Source organism: Oppia nitens, unplaced genomic scaffold (assembly GCF_028296485.1).
Source record: "Oppia nitens isolate AA-2021 unplaced genomic scaffold, nextdenovo-longstitch-racon4-pilon3 scaffold7_pilon_pilon_pilon, whole genome shotgun sequence".
NCBI lineage: Eukaryota > Metazoa > Arthropoda > Arachnida > Sarcoptiformes > Oppiidae > Oppia > Oppia nitens.
In genome coordinates this window covers 2756966-2777127 of record NW_026533251.1, presented here as the reverse complement: position 1 = coordinate 2777127, position 20162 = coordinate 2756966, and the positions used below count along the sequence as shown (strand labels likewise).

The window sequence follows — 20162 nt, the reverse complement described above, 5'->3', positions numbered from 1 at the left end:
AAACCAGAGATTTTTCAAAACAACTTTTGCTTACAAACACATGTTTTTTATATTTAACTATTACTAAAGTAATATATATTAACTGAATACTATATAACCATAGATTCAATGTGGACCACATAATAGTATAAGAAAACAATACGATATGAGGTAAATAAGCAATGGTATGGCCAAACAACCGGTGCTAAAAAAGTTACCTGTTTTTCGTGTATATACAGTATATTTATCAGGTTTATTAAGCTCTCGACTCAACTCAAGGGCAATGAATGATGGATTTGAAAAAAGCAATGAATGGCAAACTCATCGATGCATTTGACGGCACAACACATATAAAACTTACAGCACTTATATTAACGGAACTACACTCTCATGAGTTACTATTTCGGGATATATTGTGTTTCACTTATAATTTCATATTATGTCAAACAGTATTTAGTTATCATAGTCTATAACTTATCTTTATTTTGGATACCATTAAACAAATTTATATGATATAAAATTAACTATTATTATAAAATATACACTACTACTTGTAAATTTATATAACTTTACTATATTTCATAATTATTATATACAGTATATTAAATAATGATGACTATCAATTTAACGTTTACATAGCAAAATATAAGTATCACATAAACTGCTGATTATTTATACTTTAAAAGTTTAATTAGTAAATATTATTTTTATTGATTATATTGATTTTGTTAATATATTGAAACAACGCTATAATATAAATCAAGGTTTATTTATCAAACTAAACTTATTTATACTTCTATATACATGAATATTATAAAAAATATACAGTAAACTAATTTTGATAATTATATCATCTCTGATTTATTCAAGTTGTTTATTATATAATTATTTTTTGATCAAAAAATTTTTTTTATGTATTAATTTTTACATTTTATATTATTTATTTACAAGTAGTATAATTATGCTAAAATAATAAATTATACTTAAATTTATTTTATTGTATATTTATTAATTATATAAAAATATATATTTCGTTTTTATATTAACATTTTTAAAATTTAAAAATTATTTTAAAGTACTTTAAAATTAATTTTAGTTAAAACTTGATTTAAATAACACATTTTTAAGATCACATAATATTATATAAGTACTGTATAATACAATATTAAACAATACATAAACTTGAATATAATTTATTCTATGTGTTGACTTAATAATTATATAGTAATCAAATAAAAATGATAAAAATGATAGTATCATCTTTTCAATTAAAAACCACAAATTATCTAAAACTCCAAAGATATTAATAAATACAATACAAATACAATGCAATGCAATGTAAAACTTGTTACTTAGTTCTCATAACTTTTTAGAAACATTTGTTATTTTGTATTGAATTTACATTCAATTGAAATCGTATATAAAGGCTAACAGTTTTATAAGAAAGACCTATTGCTTATTATAAAGCTTTAATTGTGATAATATTTACACAACAATTGTTTAAATGACCTCATATTTACTTTATTATTATTATATGATATTTGATGTAATGTAATGTATTTTAAAAGTCATTCATTATTATTATTATTTACCATTTCTACTGTACTTTTAATATTAAAATGTTATAATAAAATAGTTCATAGGATTCAAGAAATTTAAAAAAATAATCAATCAATTTAGTACTTACTTTATTTAAAACATTATATGATATGAAATACATCTTCATATTTGATAAAATTCAAGTCATTTTCCACTTGAAAAACAAGTAAAATAAAAGTTTGATTGCATAGAAAAATATGAAATATTTGATGAAATAAAAAATGTAAAGTCATTAAACGTATAAATGATGAGTTGCTTGAAAGGAATGGCTATTATTTGGTAGACATGGGGTGGTTGTAGTGGTTGTAGTGATTGGTCTGATGATGACAGAGCTCACAGAGTTGATGGCTAGTGAAGGCACTGATAGAGTGGTCGCTCAAACAACTTGTTAGTCGGTTTGCAATCAAACAATGTCTTTGATAGCACTTTTGGTTGAATGGAGACCTAAGATAATAAAGTGATTGCATGAGTGACTCTAACAATGGCTTACAAGACATTAAGTAAAGTTAAAATTGGACTTAAACTCACTTTATTGCTGACTCCCGGCTTTACATTGCAGTTATTATAATACACTCATCACTTAACAGAATAAATGTGTTGCGGACTTGTTATACGAGTTCATCCAATGCATCCCAACCCCAACCCCACCAACCCATCCAACACACAACTACATCAACACTGCATTACAGCCCAACCCTTAATATTACGAATTCTGGGACAAACACTCCAAACATATCGGTGTGAATGAGTTTGAATGAGGCCTTATATATCATAATACAGTACATGTAGTTATATATATTTATATTTATGAATATATGCTTTAAGCTATTATGAAATCAACAAAAAATTGTATTAATTATTAATTTCCCTTATTTTTCAATAGTTTGTTTGCCCACTCTATACCTCATTTTATTACAACTAACAAAACAACTTTACTTGTTGTCAATTTCAACAAATGATTGCTTATATTTTTATTACTTATTAAAACTTTATTTATTAATTGAAAGCTCAATACTTCCGAAAAGTATTTCTTAATTAAATAATTTAAACAATATATATTGTGTTTGTATTGTATTTACTAAATATAATATAATATACTCCATATACTATTTAATATATACTATATATATATAAATACTCCAATTTTTATTTGTATTAAATACAACATTTATAAATTCATTGTTTAAATGTTTTATAATAATAGTAATGTATTGTAGTTTCTGTTAAACATTTGTTTAACTAAGTCTATAGGAGTCTATTAAGTAAATCATTAATTCAAGCTATTTCAAGACATTTTTTTATTAAATTACTCCCACTATAATATTTAATGATATTAAATATCACATAACAATTATGTATATCTAAAGTTATAAATTATATATTATAAAATATGAAAATAAATAAATATCATAAAGACAAGTTGTATGAATGTTATGAATAGTATATCAATATCTTGCAAAGTGTTACAACAAAAATATATTTGCTCTCAATTTTTTCTCTATTTCTAATTTTCTGTTATTTAGTATTAAAATATTTGTATTGAAGGCTCTATAATATAAAAATTTAAATAATGGTTTGAAATGAGATCATTGGCGTCATGACTGTCATGTCTTTGCATTTGAATTAAACTCGAAATTAATTGATTTTAAGAATTCAATGTCAAAATCAAACAAAATTTATAGCTCTTTCGTGTTTAATGTCAAATATATTCAAACAATCAAACGTCTAATTTGTATTACTTAATATTTTTATTTTTTATTATATCCCATGATTAAAATAGTTAATAATTTTAAATCTACAATAATAGCAATATAATTTTGATAGATACTATATGCATATTATATTAAATAATTATAAAATATTTTAAGCATGTTACATAGATTAAATTGAGATTTAAAAGTGATTTTGATTACCTCAATAAATATCCATTATGTCAAATAGTTTTAAGTATTTGACAAATAAGTTTACTTAATAAGCAATTTACTATAGTTTATTTTAACTCATGCTATTATATTTAAATTTTCACACAATTTAAAATATTCAAAAGTGATAGTACTGTTATCATGTATTTAAAAAAGTTTATCATCTTCTATCTATATTATATGTAGTGTTGGTAATTTTTCGCAATTCAATTTTCGATTGCCGCAATTGCGGAAAATTGCATGAAATTGCTTGAAATTGCGCGCATGAGGGAATGTATAAAAATTAACTTTGACAACGTTAAAAATTTAGTTTACTATATATTAAGATAATTTACTAATTTATTATTATTTTTACATGGCTTTTAGATGGCAACATTTTATGATAAAATAATTAAAAATTATATAATTAATTTATGTTTTTATTGATATTCCTTTACCATTTAAATTTTGTTAAATTTTAAAAAATTATAAATTGTTCTATGTTACAATTGCGATTTTCGCAATCGAGCTTTTTGCAATTGCGGCAATTTCACGCAATTTCCGACCAATGCAATTGCGCATTTTGCAATCGGTACATCACTAATTATATGATATATAATATGTATTAATTTTAATATTATATTAAATTACTGTATAATTAGTATTAAGAAATACCTAATTTCTATAAATTTCTCTGACAAAGATGTCTTATTTTTAACAAAATTAGTAATTATAATAAAAAATTAAAAGATACAAATGTTAAAGTATCAGGAGCAATTTACTTAAGTTAACTACAATTCATAGAATTTTTGAAAATGTAATTTAATTAAAAATTAGATTTAAAAAATAAAATAATAACTCAGTATTATATTAATATTAACAGTTGTTAAATAAATAACTTATTAACATATTATAATTAATTAAATAAACTAAAATGAATATAATAAAAACAACTAATTTTAATAAAAATCATAAAATTCTAATACAAATTATACTTTTCTCATATTAATATATATATATATATATTCTCAATATTTTGTATAATTTGTGTAAATTTTGTGACCTTTAATGTCTTCAATAGTTTCAATAACTTAATAAATATTAATAAATAAACATCAGTAATTAATTATTTTTAATAAATAAATTATTAAAATTTAGTTAAAAATTTATTAAAAATTATTTTTATAACAAATATAAATAATTTATAGAAAGTTTACTCTTTTAATTTTTAAGTAATAAATAAATAAAAATTTATTATTTATATAATTTTCTAATAAATATTGAATACATTATATAATAGGTATCTTCAAACTAATGACATGTGTCTAAAATACTTAAGGTTTCATTATTTTCAAAAAAAATTTAAAAGTTTTGTTTTCTGAAATGCATAAAGTTCATTTTGAGTCTGTCTGTCTGTCTGTCTGTCTGTCTGTCTGTCTGTCTGTCTGTCTGTCTGTCTGTCTGTCTGTCTGTCTGTCTGTCTGTCTGTCTGTCTGTCTGTCTGTCTGTCTGTCTGTCTGTCTGTCTGTCTGTCTGTCTGTCTGTCTGTCTGTCTGTCTGTCTGTCTGTCTGTCTGTCTGTCTGTCTGTCTGTCTGTCTGTCTGTCTGTCTGTCTGTCTGTCTGTCTGTCTGTCTGTCTGTCTGTCTGTCTGTCTGTCTGTCTGTCTGTCTGTCTGTCTGTCTGTCTGTCTGTCTGTCTGTCTGTCTGTCTGTCTGTCTGTCTGTCTGTCTGTCTGTCTGTCTGTCTGTCTGTCTGTCTGTCTGTCTGTCTGTCTGTCTGTCTGTCTGTCTGTCTGTCTGTCTGTCTGTCTGTCTGTCTGTCTGTCTGTCTGTCTGTCTGTCTGTCTGTCTGTCTGTCTGTCTGTCTGTCTGTCTGTCTGTCTGTCTGTCTGTCTGTCTGTCTGTCTGTCTGTCTGTCTGTCTGTCTGTCTGTCTGTCTGTCTGTCTGTCTGTCTGTCTGTCTGTCTGTCTGTCTGTCTGTCTGTCTGTCTGTCTGTCTGTCTGTCTGTCTGTCTGTCTGTCTGTCTGTCTGTCTGTCTGTCTGTCTGTCTGTCTGTCTGTCTGTCTGTCTGTCTGTCTGTCTGTCTGTCTGTCTGTCTGTCTGTCTGTCTGTCTGTCTGTATCATTTTATTTTGCTAAGTTTGAAATTAAGATTCGGTTAGAGGACTACTTATATTGTATTGAAAAGTTGCATCAAAAATTTCTTCAGTAACATGGTCAAAATGGCGGAAAACTGAAAATTTTTCATAAAATCATAACTTTTTTACTGTTTTAGATACAAATATAGAAACTATTCTATAAAGTACAGTATATATTAATATATAGTACAAAATAGAATTTACAAGTTTAAACCTTATTGGAAAATAAGGTAAATATCCGATAAACCGATTTTATGATTGGAACAAAAAATTTTAGAAATTATAATTCAATTTAAAAAGATTCTTAAAACTAGTGACTGAAAAAAGACTTTTTTATTAATATTTCTTTATTTTTAGTCATGGATTTGGTATTAATTAAACAATTAATCGAATGTATATTTATTGCAATATTTAGTAATAAGTTAGTAATTAATAGTTTATAAGATACAGATAAGAGCTTCAGTGAAAAACTGATGTTATTATGAATATTATATATTGTGTAAACTTATGTTAAACTTATGGTTAGCACTAATTCCGTATAATTTATTATAAAATTTATTTAATTATATTAGGAGTGAGAGATCTGTTGTGAAATATGTGTCATAAATCATATAATATTATTTAAATAATAAACCAGTGAATGAATTGTCTATAATATGTATATTTTTCAAAACTGTATAACCCTTATGTCCACATTTTTCAGAATAATGATTAGTATCGTATCTATTACTGGTATATAAGTATAATACTGTAGTTATATATAACTTCTTATAAATGATAAAAAAGTATACTCAAAGATATACTGTATATAAATGTATTTAAAAACGATATATTGTTATTTAAATATTAATTAGATTAATGAACAAACAAATCGATTTAATTTATTTTATTAACTTACTGGAAAAATTTACTATAAATAAATTGTACATTTATATTTAAATAATAAAACTAAAACACTAAATATGATATAAACATTATATAAATAAAAATATAAGATTTACAATATGATAGCACATTCACGCCATAAGCAATTGCCCTTTAAATCTAATTTAGACTCTTTAATGAAGTACTGATAATTAGTAATTATAAACTAAGAAATATTGAAAATATTTTATCAACAATCTATGATTTAACAGTGAGTTGTGTAACCAATGATTATTTTTATTAAAAATTTATGATTTATAAAAGTTTTAAAATAACAATAAAATCTGTAAGATTCATATTAAAAGCAATTTGTTTTATAAAAATGAATATCACGAGTATTTTTTATAATATAATTGTGAGATCAGCTGAAAATATCAATGAATGTTATAATGAATATTATATTATACTTTCTTAATTTACTATTGTTTTTACATCTATTATATTTCTAGCTTTCATCAAATATTTTTTTTGGAAACAAATTGCATATATTTTATTAATAGTTATGTAAAATAATCTTTAAAAAAATTATGTGTATGTGTATGTGTATGTGTATGTGTATGTGTATGTGTATGTGTATGTGTATGTGTATGTGTATGTGTATGTGTATGTGTATGTGTATGTGTATGTGTATGTGTATATGTATGTGTATGTGTATGTGTATGTGTATGTGTATGTGTATGTGTATGTGTATGTGTATGTGTATGTGTATGTGTATGTGTATGTGTATGTGTATGTGTATGTGTATGTGTATGTGTATGTGTATGTGTATGTGTATGTGTATGTGTATGTGTATGTGTATGTGTATGTGTATGTGTATGTGTATGTGTATGTGTATGTGTATGTGTATGTGTATGTGTATGTGTATGTGTATGTGTATGTGTATGTGTATGTGTATGTGTATGTGTATGTGTATGTGTATGTGTATGTGTATGTGTATGTGTAGAGAGAGAGAGAGAGAGAGAGAGAGAGAGAGAGAGAGAGAGAGAGAGAGAGAGAGAGAGAGAGAGAGAGAGAGAGAGAGAGAGAGAGAGAGAGAGAGAGAGAGAGAGAGAGAGAGAGAGAGATTAGAGAGGTTTTTATTATAATAGAAAAAACAGTATTTATTTTATCACTTATTTTAATAATTGTCGGGAATTTTTTGAAAATACTTTTAATCACAAGTAATACAAAAGTCATTCATTATGTTTGAACCAAAAGAATTATAATTAAACAAACTTTGACTAAACAATATACAGTATAATATATTTTAATATTTATTATATATTATAAAAAACAATTTAAAGTTTTCTTTTTATTGATAATCAAAGTAAATACTTTATCCACAATTGAAATTGCGTTGAAAATTTTATTTTCAATATTTAATAATTATTTATAATAAATTTACATTAATTGCAAATATTATTTAAAATAAATTTTACTGATACTATGTTATTAAGTTTTTTTAATAGCAACTATTATAAACTGTTAAAATATATTTAAATTTTAATAAAATATTATCTTAATTAACATAATAAATGTCAAACCATTATACTATACTTAAATGTTGATTTTGTATAATAGTTTTATGAATCATTAGTTTATACATTTTATTACACACAAACATCAGAATATTATTATTATTGAGTATACATAAATTTATATAATAATTTCAATCTACTATTAATAGCTTAATCAAAAAAAGCAAATAACTTTATTTTTTATGTTAATATAGTTTACTTTAATAATTTAAAAGTTGTCCTCAAATAAACACGATTGTTAAGTGAAATAAAATATTTAATACAATTAAATTTAAATGTTATGTAAATTTAAAGATTTGGTTGTCATTAAAATTTGTGGGAATTGGCAAACATTATAATGTCTTTCGTGACCTCAACTTTATGTTTGAAACCAATGAAGACAAGATCTGAACTGTTTTTGAGCACATATTTTGCTATAAGAGATTGTCTATCGATTTGAATCTAATATTAATCTATTTATACTTTTTTATGACATTCAGGCTTTCATTTGATAAATAAAATTGCAAAAAGTTTTAATTATAGATTATTTTCTGGTGACACAAATCTTAATTCAAGTAATTTTTTATTTAATTTTAAATATATTTTTTGTTAGATCTCATTGAAATATAATATAAACTATAAAAAAATTGAGTATTTATTTATAACTTAATATTATAGTCATTATAATATACGGTAATTGTATTATATCACAAATTTGCTAACATCATATATTTGCTTATAATATGATTTTTTATTTACTCTATCATAACTTATGATTCATAACAAATAATTTCTTGCATATCATGATATTATACATATAAAAAATATTTAATTGACTTAAATTAATTTTCTTATAACTATCAAATAATAAATCTGCTTATCATTGAATTTATGTCAATAAATATTAAATAAAATTTGTCCAGGTCTATTGTGCTTTATAACCAATTGGCTGTATTGGTATTGTCATACTATAATACTGTATTTAATATATATAAATTTATATACTATAGTATGCTTTTATGCAATACAATATTACTGTAATATATAATGGATCAATTGGTTATATTAATACATGTACAATACTACATATATTGGTATACCTGTAATATAATATGCTATTATATGAAAAATATTATGATTTATGTACAGGTTCATTCAGGAATTGTTATTAATTACTTATTATTATAGTTATACAGTATAACATATACTGTTATTTAGATACAAAGTAATTATTTTTAACAAAAATACAATTAGAAAGTCCATCCCTTCCCAACACAACCATAAGGCCTCACAAATTAATATATGAAAAATATTAATATTTCTCTAATAATCATAAACTTTGATTATTATAATTTATATACTATGGATATACTGATAATATTCTATAATAATAATAATAATAGTGTCAAAAAACATAACAAATAACAAACAGTCCAGTCATGCAATTTTATTTTTTGTCAAATTGACCGCACTTTCCTTTTAAACTAAATTATTATTTTAAATTAATTATATATATTATATATATATATACAGTATATAGCCAAGAAAATAATTATATATTTATAAATATAATCAATTAATTTAAAATACTAATTTAATTATTTTGCTTTTTCCCTTTTTAAGCATATCATTTTAATTAATACATAGTGTAAAAATCCAACAATATTTTATTTAAAAAACATTTTATCATTTACTGTATTTTATTTGTAAAAACCCACACAAAAATATACTGTAAATGGTATGATATTGTACTACAAATGTATTGCATAACCCAATAACCACTTTCCATATCTAATCTGCTGTTTTTCAAATGCATTTTAAGTACTGTATAATATAAATCATATAACTTTACATACTGTATATAAGTTATATATTAATATAAATTTTTCACATTTACTTCTAGTATCGATATAACAATTAAATAAAAAATTTTAAACTAAATTTTCAATAAAGAGCAAAATTTAACAGTTATAATGCATTTATTATAATTCTATTAGTTATTTATATATCAAATAATAGATACAATAGAAAAATTAACATGGTTATAATAGTTGTTAAATCATATATACTGTATATTATACAGTACAGTATATATCATATATATTCAGGGTTAAGCAAAGGGTAAGATYGAGATTGTGATTGTGATTTTACCATGACACTTTTTTTGACCAAATCGGAAAAATTGTCACTAAAAAAACAAAGAGAAATGACTCCTCACTAAAATTTAGAATTTTTTCGGAATTATCTCTTAACCCCTTTCCCTGAATTTTGAAAAAAATTGTAGTTTAAAAAAAGTACACTTAACACTCTATACCCCAAAATTCTTTGAAAATTTTTTCATTTCAACCCACCCTAACCCCCCTAAAACCAAAATTTTGCTTAAACCTGAAACCAGTGATATTTTGATCTAAAACTACTAATATATATACATTTACATAAAATTATTGTTTTTAATTTTAAGTTTAATCTATATTTATTAAGATTTAAATTTTCATTCACATTAGACCTTACATTCATCTAATTTATAAATAATATAAATTTATAATAATTACATTTAATTGAAAACCCTATATACTGTAGTTATATAATAGTGTATATTATTAATATTACCTAAATTATATTGATTGTAATGTAAAAATATAAATTAAAAGCACCCACCTAAATTTCATTAGTTAACCTATTAATTATCATATCGTATATCTATTGATATAAATATTATATATAATTTTGAGAATAAATCATATAATGTTAAGAAACTATTAAATTAAATGTATTAATATTATGAGTGAATCAGTGAATCAGTCAAATCAATAGTAACAACGATATGATGCCATCTATTGTATAAAATATATGTAAACATCAATTCAAACGCGTTTGCCGTCCAAAGCAATACAACACTGAATGCATTGAATACACACTTTTGGCGACTAATAGTGTCTTACGTTTTGATTATTTGTTTAATTAATGTTATATTAATTTATTAATTACTTATTAAGTCAATCATTACGTAAATCAATGGCTTATTGTTAGCATTAATAGCCATTGATATCAACACTAATGATGACAACACCATCAATGAGTTGTCATTTCTTGAAGCGTTTGATTTGATTGAAATCAAAATTGAATTAACATTTGATTACAATTTGTATGCAATGATTGTCACTGAAATGGCATACAATCGCAGACCTAATATCTTAAGCCTCAGAGAACAGGTATTAATGACTAACCATTTGATTGTTTTATTTATGGGTTTTGTTTTTAGCCGAAGTTAATGAAAGCTATTGTTAAGAAAGACAAGTTATCAGTGACTCGTCTTATAGAGAATGAAGAAGATGTCAACAGATGTGATGTCGACAGAAGAACACCTCTTCATTTGGCTGCAGCTCTCGGTTGTTATTCAATTGTTGAACTATTGATAGAGTCGGGCGCACGAGTCAATGCCCGCGACAATGATTGGGTTAGTCCTGTCCATAGGGCCTGTCGTAACAACCGAGACGAGATCGTCTCTCTATTGTTGGCCAACGGAGCCGATGCAAACACACGCGACCGTCAATGGATTACTCCGATGCACGTGTGCGCCGCCAACAATGGTCTTGAATGCGCTCGACTCCTACTGCCACGGATTAACTCAATCGATACTTCCGATCGGTGGGTGACATAAACATTGTTTCATTAATTAGCAAATTATTTAATTATAGGATGGGATGCACTCCTTTACATCACTCGGTTTACAATTCACACTTGGATTTGACAACATTTCTGTTGACAAACAAAGCTCAGGCCAACGCTTTTGACAAATGCGAGCGAAGACCTATTCATTATGCAGCCGTTGTTGACAATACAGATGCCATTCGCTTTCTGGTTGAGAAGGGAGGGGCCGAAGTGAATGTTCACGACAAGGATCTAATGACACCATTACATATGGCTGCAGCCAAAGGATCAATTAATGCTCTTCAGTTATTATTGGATTTGGGCGCTAAAATCGATGCCATTGATGCTTACGGTAATTCAGTAGTTCATTGGGCGTCAATCTATGGACAGGACGACATACTGGATGAGCTAATTTTAAGGGGCGCTTATTTGGGTTGTGTTAATCATAACGGTATTACACCTCTTCATTTGGCTGCCGCTTCTTCATTAGGTGCCAGTGCTTTGGATGTATTAACGATTCATAAAACTCATATTGATGTCAACTCACGCGACAAATATGGTAGAACTCCGCTTCATTTTGCAGCAAAATATGGCGGACAAACCAGAATTTCTGATTTAATTCGATGCGGAGCTGATCCTAATATTGTGGATAAATGGTTGGCTACACCATTACATTATGCCTCACTTCACGGACACACATCAATTGTTGATACCTTGCTATCCATAGCCAAAGCTGATGTCAATTTAATAGACACGAACGGTATGAGTCCATTGCACTATTCGTCTTTTGCTGGTATCTCGAGTGCCACCAAACGATTGTTGGCCTCAAACGCTAATTCCCAAATTTGTGATACCTGTGGCCGAACGGCACACTTTTTGGCCGCATATTCCGGAAACATAGAATGCCTGCAATCACTTATGCCTTTACCCGAACGTCTTAAAGATGCCTCAAACCGATCGTTATTACATTACGCCTCCTCTGCTCACAACTCTGAATGTCTCGAGCTTTTGCTCAGAAATTTTAGAGAAAAATTTAATATTAATGAACGCGATATCAATGGTATGACTGCTCTTCACTTTGCTTGTGCTCAAGAAGAAGATGACAATCAATGTGTTAACCTATTGTTAGAATTTGGAGCAAAAGCTGATATTCCCGATAATAACGGTTATCTTTGTTTACATTACGCCGCAGCCAATGGCAATACCAGTGCTGTTCAATCTTTGATATTATCTTTTGACTGGAAAGATGTCAAAATGATTGTTTCGCCCACACATTGCGCTGCCTTTTATGGCCGACAAGAAGCGCTTCAATTATTAATGGAAATGTTTTATCACGACATCGGACAGGCCTTAGAGTACGCTATATTCAGAGAGCATAACATTTGTGTGAAGATTATATTAGATTTCTTAATTGATAATCCGAGCCTTAAATTTATTTCTCATATCATAAATCAGTCGCTGTTAGTGTCGGCACAGTTTGCATTTCGTGATACTCTTAACGTTTTCTTGAATTATATCAAAAATATTGATATTACTGATAACAGAGGACGAACACCATTAATGTTGGCCGCACTCAATGAGTCGGGTGCTGACTGTGTCGAGCTTTTATTGAAAAGAAATGCCAATCCAAATGCCATTGATTTTCAAAAACGATCGCCACTTTTCTATGCCATTTATGCCAACTGTGAGGAATCCGTCAAATCTTTGTTATTATATGGAGCTCTGCCTCAAAACCGATGCCTAAATGGCAAAAGTGCCTATCATTTTGCCGCATCTATTGGACACTACAATATCCTTTGGAACTTATTGAATGCAAATCCAAACCTAACCCCAGAAGCTCTTACAGATAATGAAGGTCTGACTCCAATACATTGGGCAACACTTAAATCACAGAACAGAGCGTTAAGTACTTTATTAGAGTTCGAAACATTGAAACAATTTAAGGGAAACAAAACAACACCTTTGCATTTGGCCGCGTATGTCATTCATGTCATCATTTTATGTTTAACCACAAATTTAATTGTTTTTTAATAGCTTCTCATCGAGTATTGAATGTTTTCAATCTTTGTTATCTCATTATGGAATTGAAAGTTTATTATTAATGGACAATAAAAACAGGTAAAATAAATATACCGATAAATACTGTATAATAATTATTGTAAATTTGTTAATAATGTATTTTATTAATGAATTTTAGGAGTATTTTACACTTTGCTTGTATGGCAAATGCTTACAATATGACGATATTGGACATCCTTGTTAGTAATGGTGTTGATATCGATAGTGTGGACAGCGCTGGTCAGACACCACTGATGTATGCTTCTAAACGAGGACTGATTGAAACAGTGGAGTATTTGCTATCTAAAGGCGCAAACGTGAAAGCGATAGACAATAAGCAAAACAATGCTTTGCAGTTGTCTTGTATTTATAGTCGAGAAGAATGTGGTATAAAATTGTTAAAGTCGTGCCATTCTTTGGTCAACTCAGTTAATGGTGATCTCAAAACACCTTTACATATAAGCGCTGCCAATGGCTTAGTAAAGCTGACCCAAGAGTTATTATTGACGGGCGCGTCGGTCAATGTTGTGGACGCTGAGGGACTGACGCCATCACTATGTTGTGCCAAAAATAGTGAAGTCGGCGACTGTCTGATGCTTATTGAGTCGATTATGTTGATAGAAGTGGAGCCACAAAACCTGCAACAGAGCCGAACCAAATCATTGTGTGATATGGAAAGTGCCTCAACTCTAGAGTCGCGGCAATCAATTATCAAACGAAAAAGTGCTCAAATCTCTTGTGATAACAACACTCCCGATGTCTCTCTCAATAACGTATCCGAAGCTCACAACAGCTCTGACTCTGATTTCTATTAAAACACATGTTTTACTCATTTCTAGTCACTTATGGCTTTGTTATTATTGATAATTACCATAACTTGAAGTATAATATTACGGTATTATAGTGTTATATCACAATTTACGGTAATTACAGTACTTTTATTTAGTGTTTCGTTAATTTTCTTAATCAACAATATCTATAAATACCTCAACTTTAGATCCGACACTTAATTACTATATTTCATGTTATTTTCTAATTTAAAATTAAACGATTACTGAATTTTTTAAATGACTGTAATTCCGTCGATATAATGGATAGATTTATAAATATTGTATACTATTATATAATATAATATACTATACTATATTGGATAGGTTTCAATTGATACAATTTTACATTAATATGATTTTATATAAAAATTCTAATCTAATTTATATGTTTTTAACACTTATCATACATTTTAGTAATAGCACCTTGGTTAAATTATGCATTCAAAATGTTTAATATTACTTATGAGTCGATTTATGTTATAAACTTTAATGTCATAAGATTTTGTAAGTTATATTTGTTTTAAATAAAATTAAGTATAAAGTAGTTAATTGTAACAATTTATTGATTAGTTTATTAATTTTATTTTATTGGGTATAGAAAATAGACCCATCACATATTTTTATATAATTTTAATTCAAATAATAACTATGTTTTTGATTTAGTTTTCCTTGTGTTAGATAAAGTAATCTAATAACTTAGTAATACTGTAGAGATAGGAATCCGAGCCATTTTCTCGAACCGGAACCGAGAAACTGGAATCAGAACCGAACCGTTATTTATTTAAATTATTAATTAAATTAAAAAATATTATTTTGCATGTCAATTTTAGAAGGGTACATTTAAATTTTTAAATTTATATTTACTGTATTTTAATTATAACTGTAATACAGTAAATATAAGTTTGTAATAATAAATTTAAATATTACAATATTTATTAATAAGTATTTTATTAGATTAATTAATTATAATATAAGTTAAAAACCGTATCTAAAACCGAATTGTCAATGAAACCGAACCGGAACTGTCTGACTTAAACCGAAACCATTACGGTTCCGGTTTTTAGACGGTTCCTCAAACCGAATCGTTTCGGTTCCAACCTCTACTGTACTGTACTTATTAGACTGTAATAGACTGTGTAATTGTTTGCTATACAGACAGGCATTGCCTACTCTAAGGGTTTGTTTGATTGTAATGAACACTAAATTATATTTGAAAGCAATGTTTAGGTTATATTGTTTTGTATGATATTCTCTATAATACTGTATTATATATATTATATAATAATTTATTATTAATTATATTATTAATGAATTGATTGTATAATAAATGGAATTATATCCAGAAATTAGAGACACATTGACTCAAATGATAAGTAATTATCGTTTGAATGAGTCATCCATTGAATTGTCTGAATCGTCGACCGCAGAGTTGGTCCACAAATTGTTGACCAAAATTGAAGGCAAAGACAAATGTATTGAAAGACTTTATTTGTTTTACTATTTAAGTGAAATCGTTAGACATATGAGTGATAGTGAAAGCCAAGAGTTCATCAATACTTTGTTTTGTTGGCCTCTAAACCAAAGACAATGTAATCTTATGTCTCAATTGATATCATTAGCACTCAGTCTTCACAACGAAGAACTACTCAACTGTACGGCAAAGTATGTGTTAACATGTGATCATTTGTCGCTATCAAATGACATCAAACTGGACACCTCTTTGGCCACCGATTCGCCCAAATTCTGTGCCGCACTCATCAGTAAAGGATATTTTGTAGGCAATGGTATCACAAAACGACAATTAACTCAATGGTTAAATACTTTGGTTAATCTCATTGATGACAACCAATTGGTTCTCAATGCGTGCATCCGTTTCTCACTTCTTGAGGGACCAATTGATTCTAATCTTCATTTGGCAATACTTTGTATAATAAAAGAGCGCAAATGTCAGCCACTGTCCAACCAATTGGTGATCGATTTGGCGACAGTTATCGCTCAGCGGCCGAACAACGATCAAGTGGTCGACCATTTGGCGCAAATGATTATCATTGCGTACGCAAGCAATATGTGCCACAAATCAAATCACGTCAAGAATACATTAGTTACCAAATTTCCCAATAATTTACTTATTAAAGCAATTTGTAAATAAATACATCATTTTTACATTAATAGTCTTATGAAAAAAGCATTACATTTATATAAATTTATCAAATTTAACATCAATTATATCTAAGTAGACAAAACATTACAAATAACATATAATTTATAGAATATACTTATGATTTAAATATTTATAAATATTTAACGATAAAACTTATGATATAAATACTTTTGATTAAAATATATGGATAAATATACAACAATTAATTCATAACTGGTTTCGTGATTGTAATTCATTTAACAAAATGATCTCAAACGGCGATAAATGCTCTAAATTGGGTGTTGATTGCCATCGGAGGTAAAGCATTGACCAAAAGTGCATTTGACTGATGTGTGCATTCAGTTTCAAATCATTAGATTTTGTATCAATGGGTTTATGTCTTCTGAAGACTGGATTTTTAATTAGCATTAGTTCGTTGAGAGACAAACCTTCTCTCAATTGTCCGCATTTTGGTTCAAACTCTAAACCAATTTTTGTTGACGTTTTTCTTGCATTTGGTAAAAATGGTGTCACTATTTGAATGTATTGACAATCAAAGAGGTAAATGAGATAAAATGTGCTGAACTCGAATGCATATGGATTTTGAATTATCAATTGTGACACACAATCCAAGAATAAAGTGAACAAAATGTGATTTATATTTATGGCACCCGTCTTCCTGAATGCCAATCCCGGCAAATATAGCCATTCTTTACTTATAAGTGATTCAAAGCCGGCAAATGTGCGTCTCTTGGGATCAATCATTATTTGAACTAATGATGAGATCACACAATTCCACTCTCTGTCAAATTCTTCAACCAATCCAACAGAGGATTCATTTTTGATGATATAAACGACATTCTGAACAACTTTAAGTGCACTGCAAACATAATAAATCCATTTTCCTATTTTGCTTAAACTACCGTTTGATTGACCACCAAATTGACTGGAAAAACACGTCTCTCGAAGTTTATCATAACATTGTTCAACAACAACAAGTGGTGGTAAAATGTTATCGATAGTCATTTGTCGCAATGGATTAATCATATCCTTTAACAACGAATTCAAATCTTCGTAATTGTCAAATGCAGAACTTCTTAATAATAGATTTCCATTTTTCTGGTAAATATAGGAAACTACAGGAACTCTCTGTCCTCGAGTTTGTGTTGATATTAGAGAGATCAGCATTTGATCGGTTAAAGCTTTGGGCACAACAAAAGTTTGTGATAAAGAATCACACAATTGATAGTTTTCATTACATTGAGTTAGTCTTAATTTATAACATTCACTCCAATGTCCCTCCAATTGAATCCAATCGGCTTTCAATATATAACTGTAATTATCTCTCAATGATTTAGTTAACTTTGAATACTTTCTGGCAATACTATGTGTCGTCAAACGTCTTAATTTATCGACAATACGTCGGGTTTGGTCGCAGTTCTTCATTTGAAAACGAATACTACGTAAACTCCAACAGAAGATTGTCATTGATATGAAGTTACTGTCATTCATGTCTTTAATATCATCGATGGCTAACAAATCAATCTGAAAAATAGCGTTTTTCTCATTATTAAATGGTATAAAATTATTTAAAGAATTGGTCGATGTCTTCGAGTTGTTGTCATTTGGTTCCTGCGATGTATAGCTTAAAAACATTAAACCATTTGTATTTAGTGTCAATTGACCACAAATGCCAGTTCGGTGTCGAGTATGACTATAGAAATAGTTGACGCCATCGATGGTGTCATTCATTAGTGATCCAATTGAAGACATACTGCGAGTCATAACTCTGCGATCTTTTGAGTCCAACGGAAGCCATGAGTTTCGGCGGATTTTACTTAAATCAGTGGTCACTCCGTTCTCATCTAAAGTGGTCCACATCTGTAACATTTCAAAACATCATTAGTTAAACGATAAACAATTACAGTCATCACTGACACGACCTCATCAGTGTTGACACACTCTTTGTCTTCAGAGTTATTCATGTCTTTGATATCCAAATCGATATAAGACTTGAACGAAGTCTTCTTATTTGTATTGATGTTAGCAATCATTGAACTGATGCTCGGATTGCGAGCCATCGATGCAGACAATTGATGACACTTTGATTATAATTGTATTGTCGATTGTCTTCAGTTAACAAACAATCACTTCATTTAATCCAATGATTATCTGATTATGTGATTAATTGTTAAGCGATTCATACATTCATTGCTTACACAACACGAGTCTTACATTCACTACTCATTGCACTCTATATATGACTGACACTCAATACACACATAACTAAAACATTGATTTCAAGTTAAATAACTATTTTATAATTTCTTTAATAATACAGTAATACTACAGCAATACTATGTACAGTATATTAATATATTAGGTTACAGTGTATAACAAATACTTACTAATATATTATTATTTACTAATATTTTAGATGTTTATTAAATTGTAATACTTAAATGAGATAAATATTTACTATAATTTTAAAATATAAATTAATATTTATTATACACTGTAGTATTATTGTTAATGTAATTTAATTGATACTTATAACGGGTTTAGTTATAAATAAAATATAAATACAATGCAACTTTTGATATTAATATAAAATTTAATAGTACTGTACATACAGTATATAATTATTAATACTGTAATAACTGTATGTTTGGTTATAAATTTGACTGTATTTTAATAATAGTTAACAAGTGTTGCATTACACCCACTATTCATATGATATCCATTATTATGATATTGTGTTAGTTTTTAAAAATTATTTGTTTATCTCATTTAAAATTATTTCGATAAAAACTTTTTAAACAACACTACTATAAGAAATTTATAGTTAAGGATTTGTATTTTTTAACTTTAGATTTTTCAAATAATTGTAAATTTATGTAAAAAAATTAATCAATATATTATGCATTAATATGATTTTAAAGATGTAGAATTATTTTTGAATTTTGATTTTTTTTTAAATAACTAAACAATGATTAGTGTCTCAGATCAGTGTTGGTCACCACAAATACAATAGTTTTTTTTTTTTTGTAATACCAATGCTGTAAACAACACAAAAAGTTATTATATTAACCGTTTAAATCTTAATTCACACAACAAAAATGTCAGTTAAAATAAACAACAAAATTTGAATTACAATTTATTTATGAATTTTTCTAATTACAAATACAATACATTAGATAATTTTGAAATTTATATTTATTATTAGTCACATTTTCGCAAAACTCATTAATGATAGTAAATCATTATATTTTACAGTATATGTCACGAAATACACATAATTTAATATCATATTGTCATAGAGTGGTCCACAAAAAAATTAGCAAATATTTATAGAAGATAATTGGTATTTAAACACCAAAATGATAATATTGTATCATAAAAATGGTTTTATATTTGTTAAGTAATTACCGGTAATAAGTTTTGTA

General features: G+C 27.2%; 2 protein-coding genes across 2 annotated transcripts; one reads left to right on the top strand and one right to left on the bottom strand.

Moving 5' to 3' along the window:
• The first annotated feature begins 10931 nt into the window (after positions 1 to 10931).
• Positions 10932 to 14880, top strand: LOC128963780 (serine/threonine-protein phosphatase 6 regulatory ankyrin repeat subunit A-like). The gene is made up of 5 exons (XM_054310310.1): positions 10932 to 11249; positions 11300 to 11685; positions 11736 to 13664; positions 13723 to 13806; positions 13886 to 14880. The coding sequence occupies exons 1-5, from the start codon at positions 11190 to 11192 to the stop codon at positions 14559 to 14561; spliced, it is 3135 nt and encodes a 1044-aa protein (XP_054166285.1). The 5' UTR covers positions 10932 to 11189; the 3' UTR covers positions 14562 to 14880.
• A 2064-nt stretch (positions 14881 to 16944) lies between these two features.
• Positions 16945 to 19001, bottom strand: LOC128963615 (myotubularin-related protein 12-like). Its single transcript, XM_054310129.1, has 2 exons — positions 18660 to 19001; positions 16945 to 18597 (listed from the first exon to the last, which is right to left on the bottom strand). Exons 1-2 carry the CDS (start codon positions 18795 to 18797, stop codon positions 16945 to 16947), a joined length of 1791 nt encoding a protein of 596 aa, XP_054166104.1. The 5' UTR covers positions 18798 to 19001.
• Positions 19002 to 20162: the final 1161 nt, after the last annotated feature.

Coding starts and splice junctions, on each gene's coding strand:
- LOC128963780 (XM_054310310.1), top strand. CDS start 11,190: ATGATTGTCACTGAAATGGCATACAATCGCAGACCTAATATCTTAAGC. Junction 11,250..11,299: donor TCTTAAGCCTCAGAGAACAG/GTATTAATGACT, acceptor TTTTGTTTTTAG/CCGAAGTTAATGAAAGCTAT. Junction 13,807..13,885: donor TTAATGGACAATAAAAACAG/GTAAAATAAATA, acceptor AATGAATTTTAG/GAGTATTTTACACTTTGCTT.
- LOC128963615 (XM_054310129.1), bottom strand. CDS start 18,797: ATGGCTCGCAATCCGAGCATCAGTTCAATGATTGCTAACATCAATACA. Junction 18,598..18,659: donor AGTGTGTCAACACTGATGAG/GTCGTGTCAGTG, acceptor GAAATGTTACAG/ATGTGGACCACTTTAGATGA.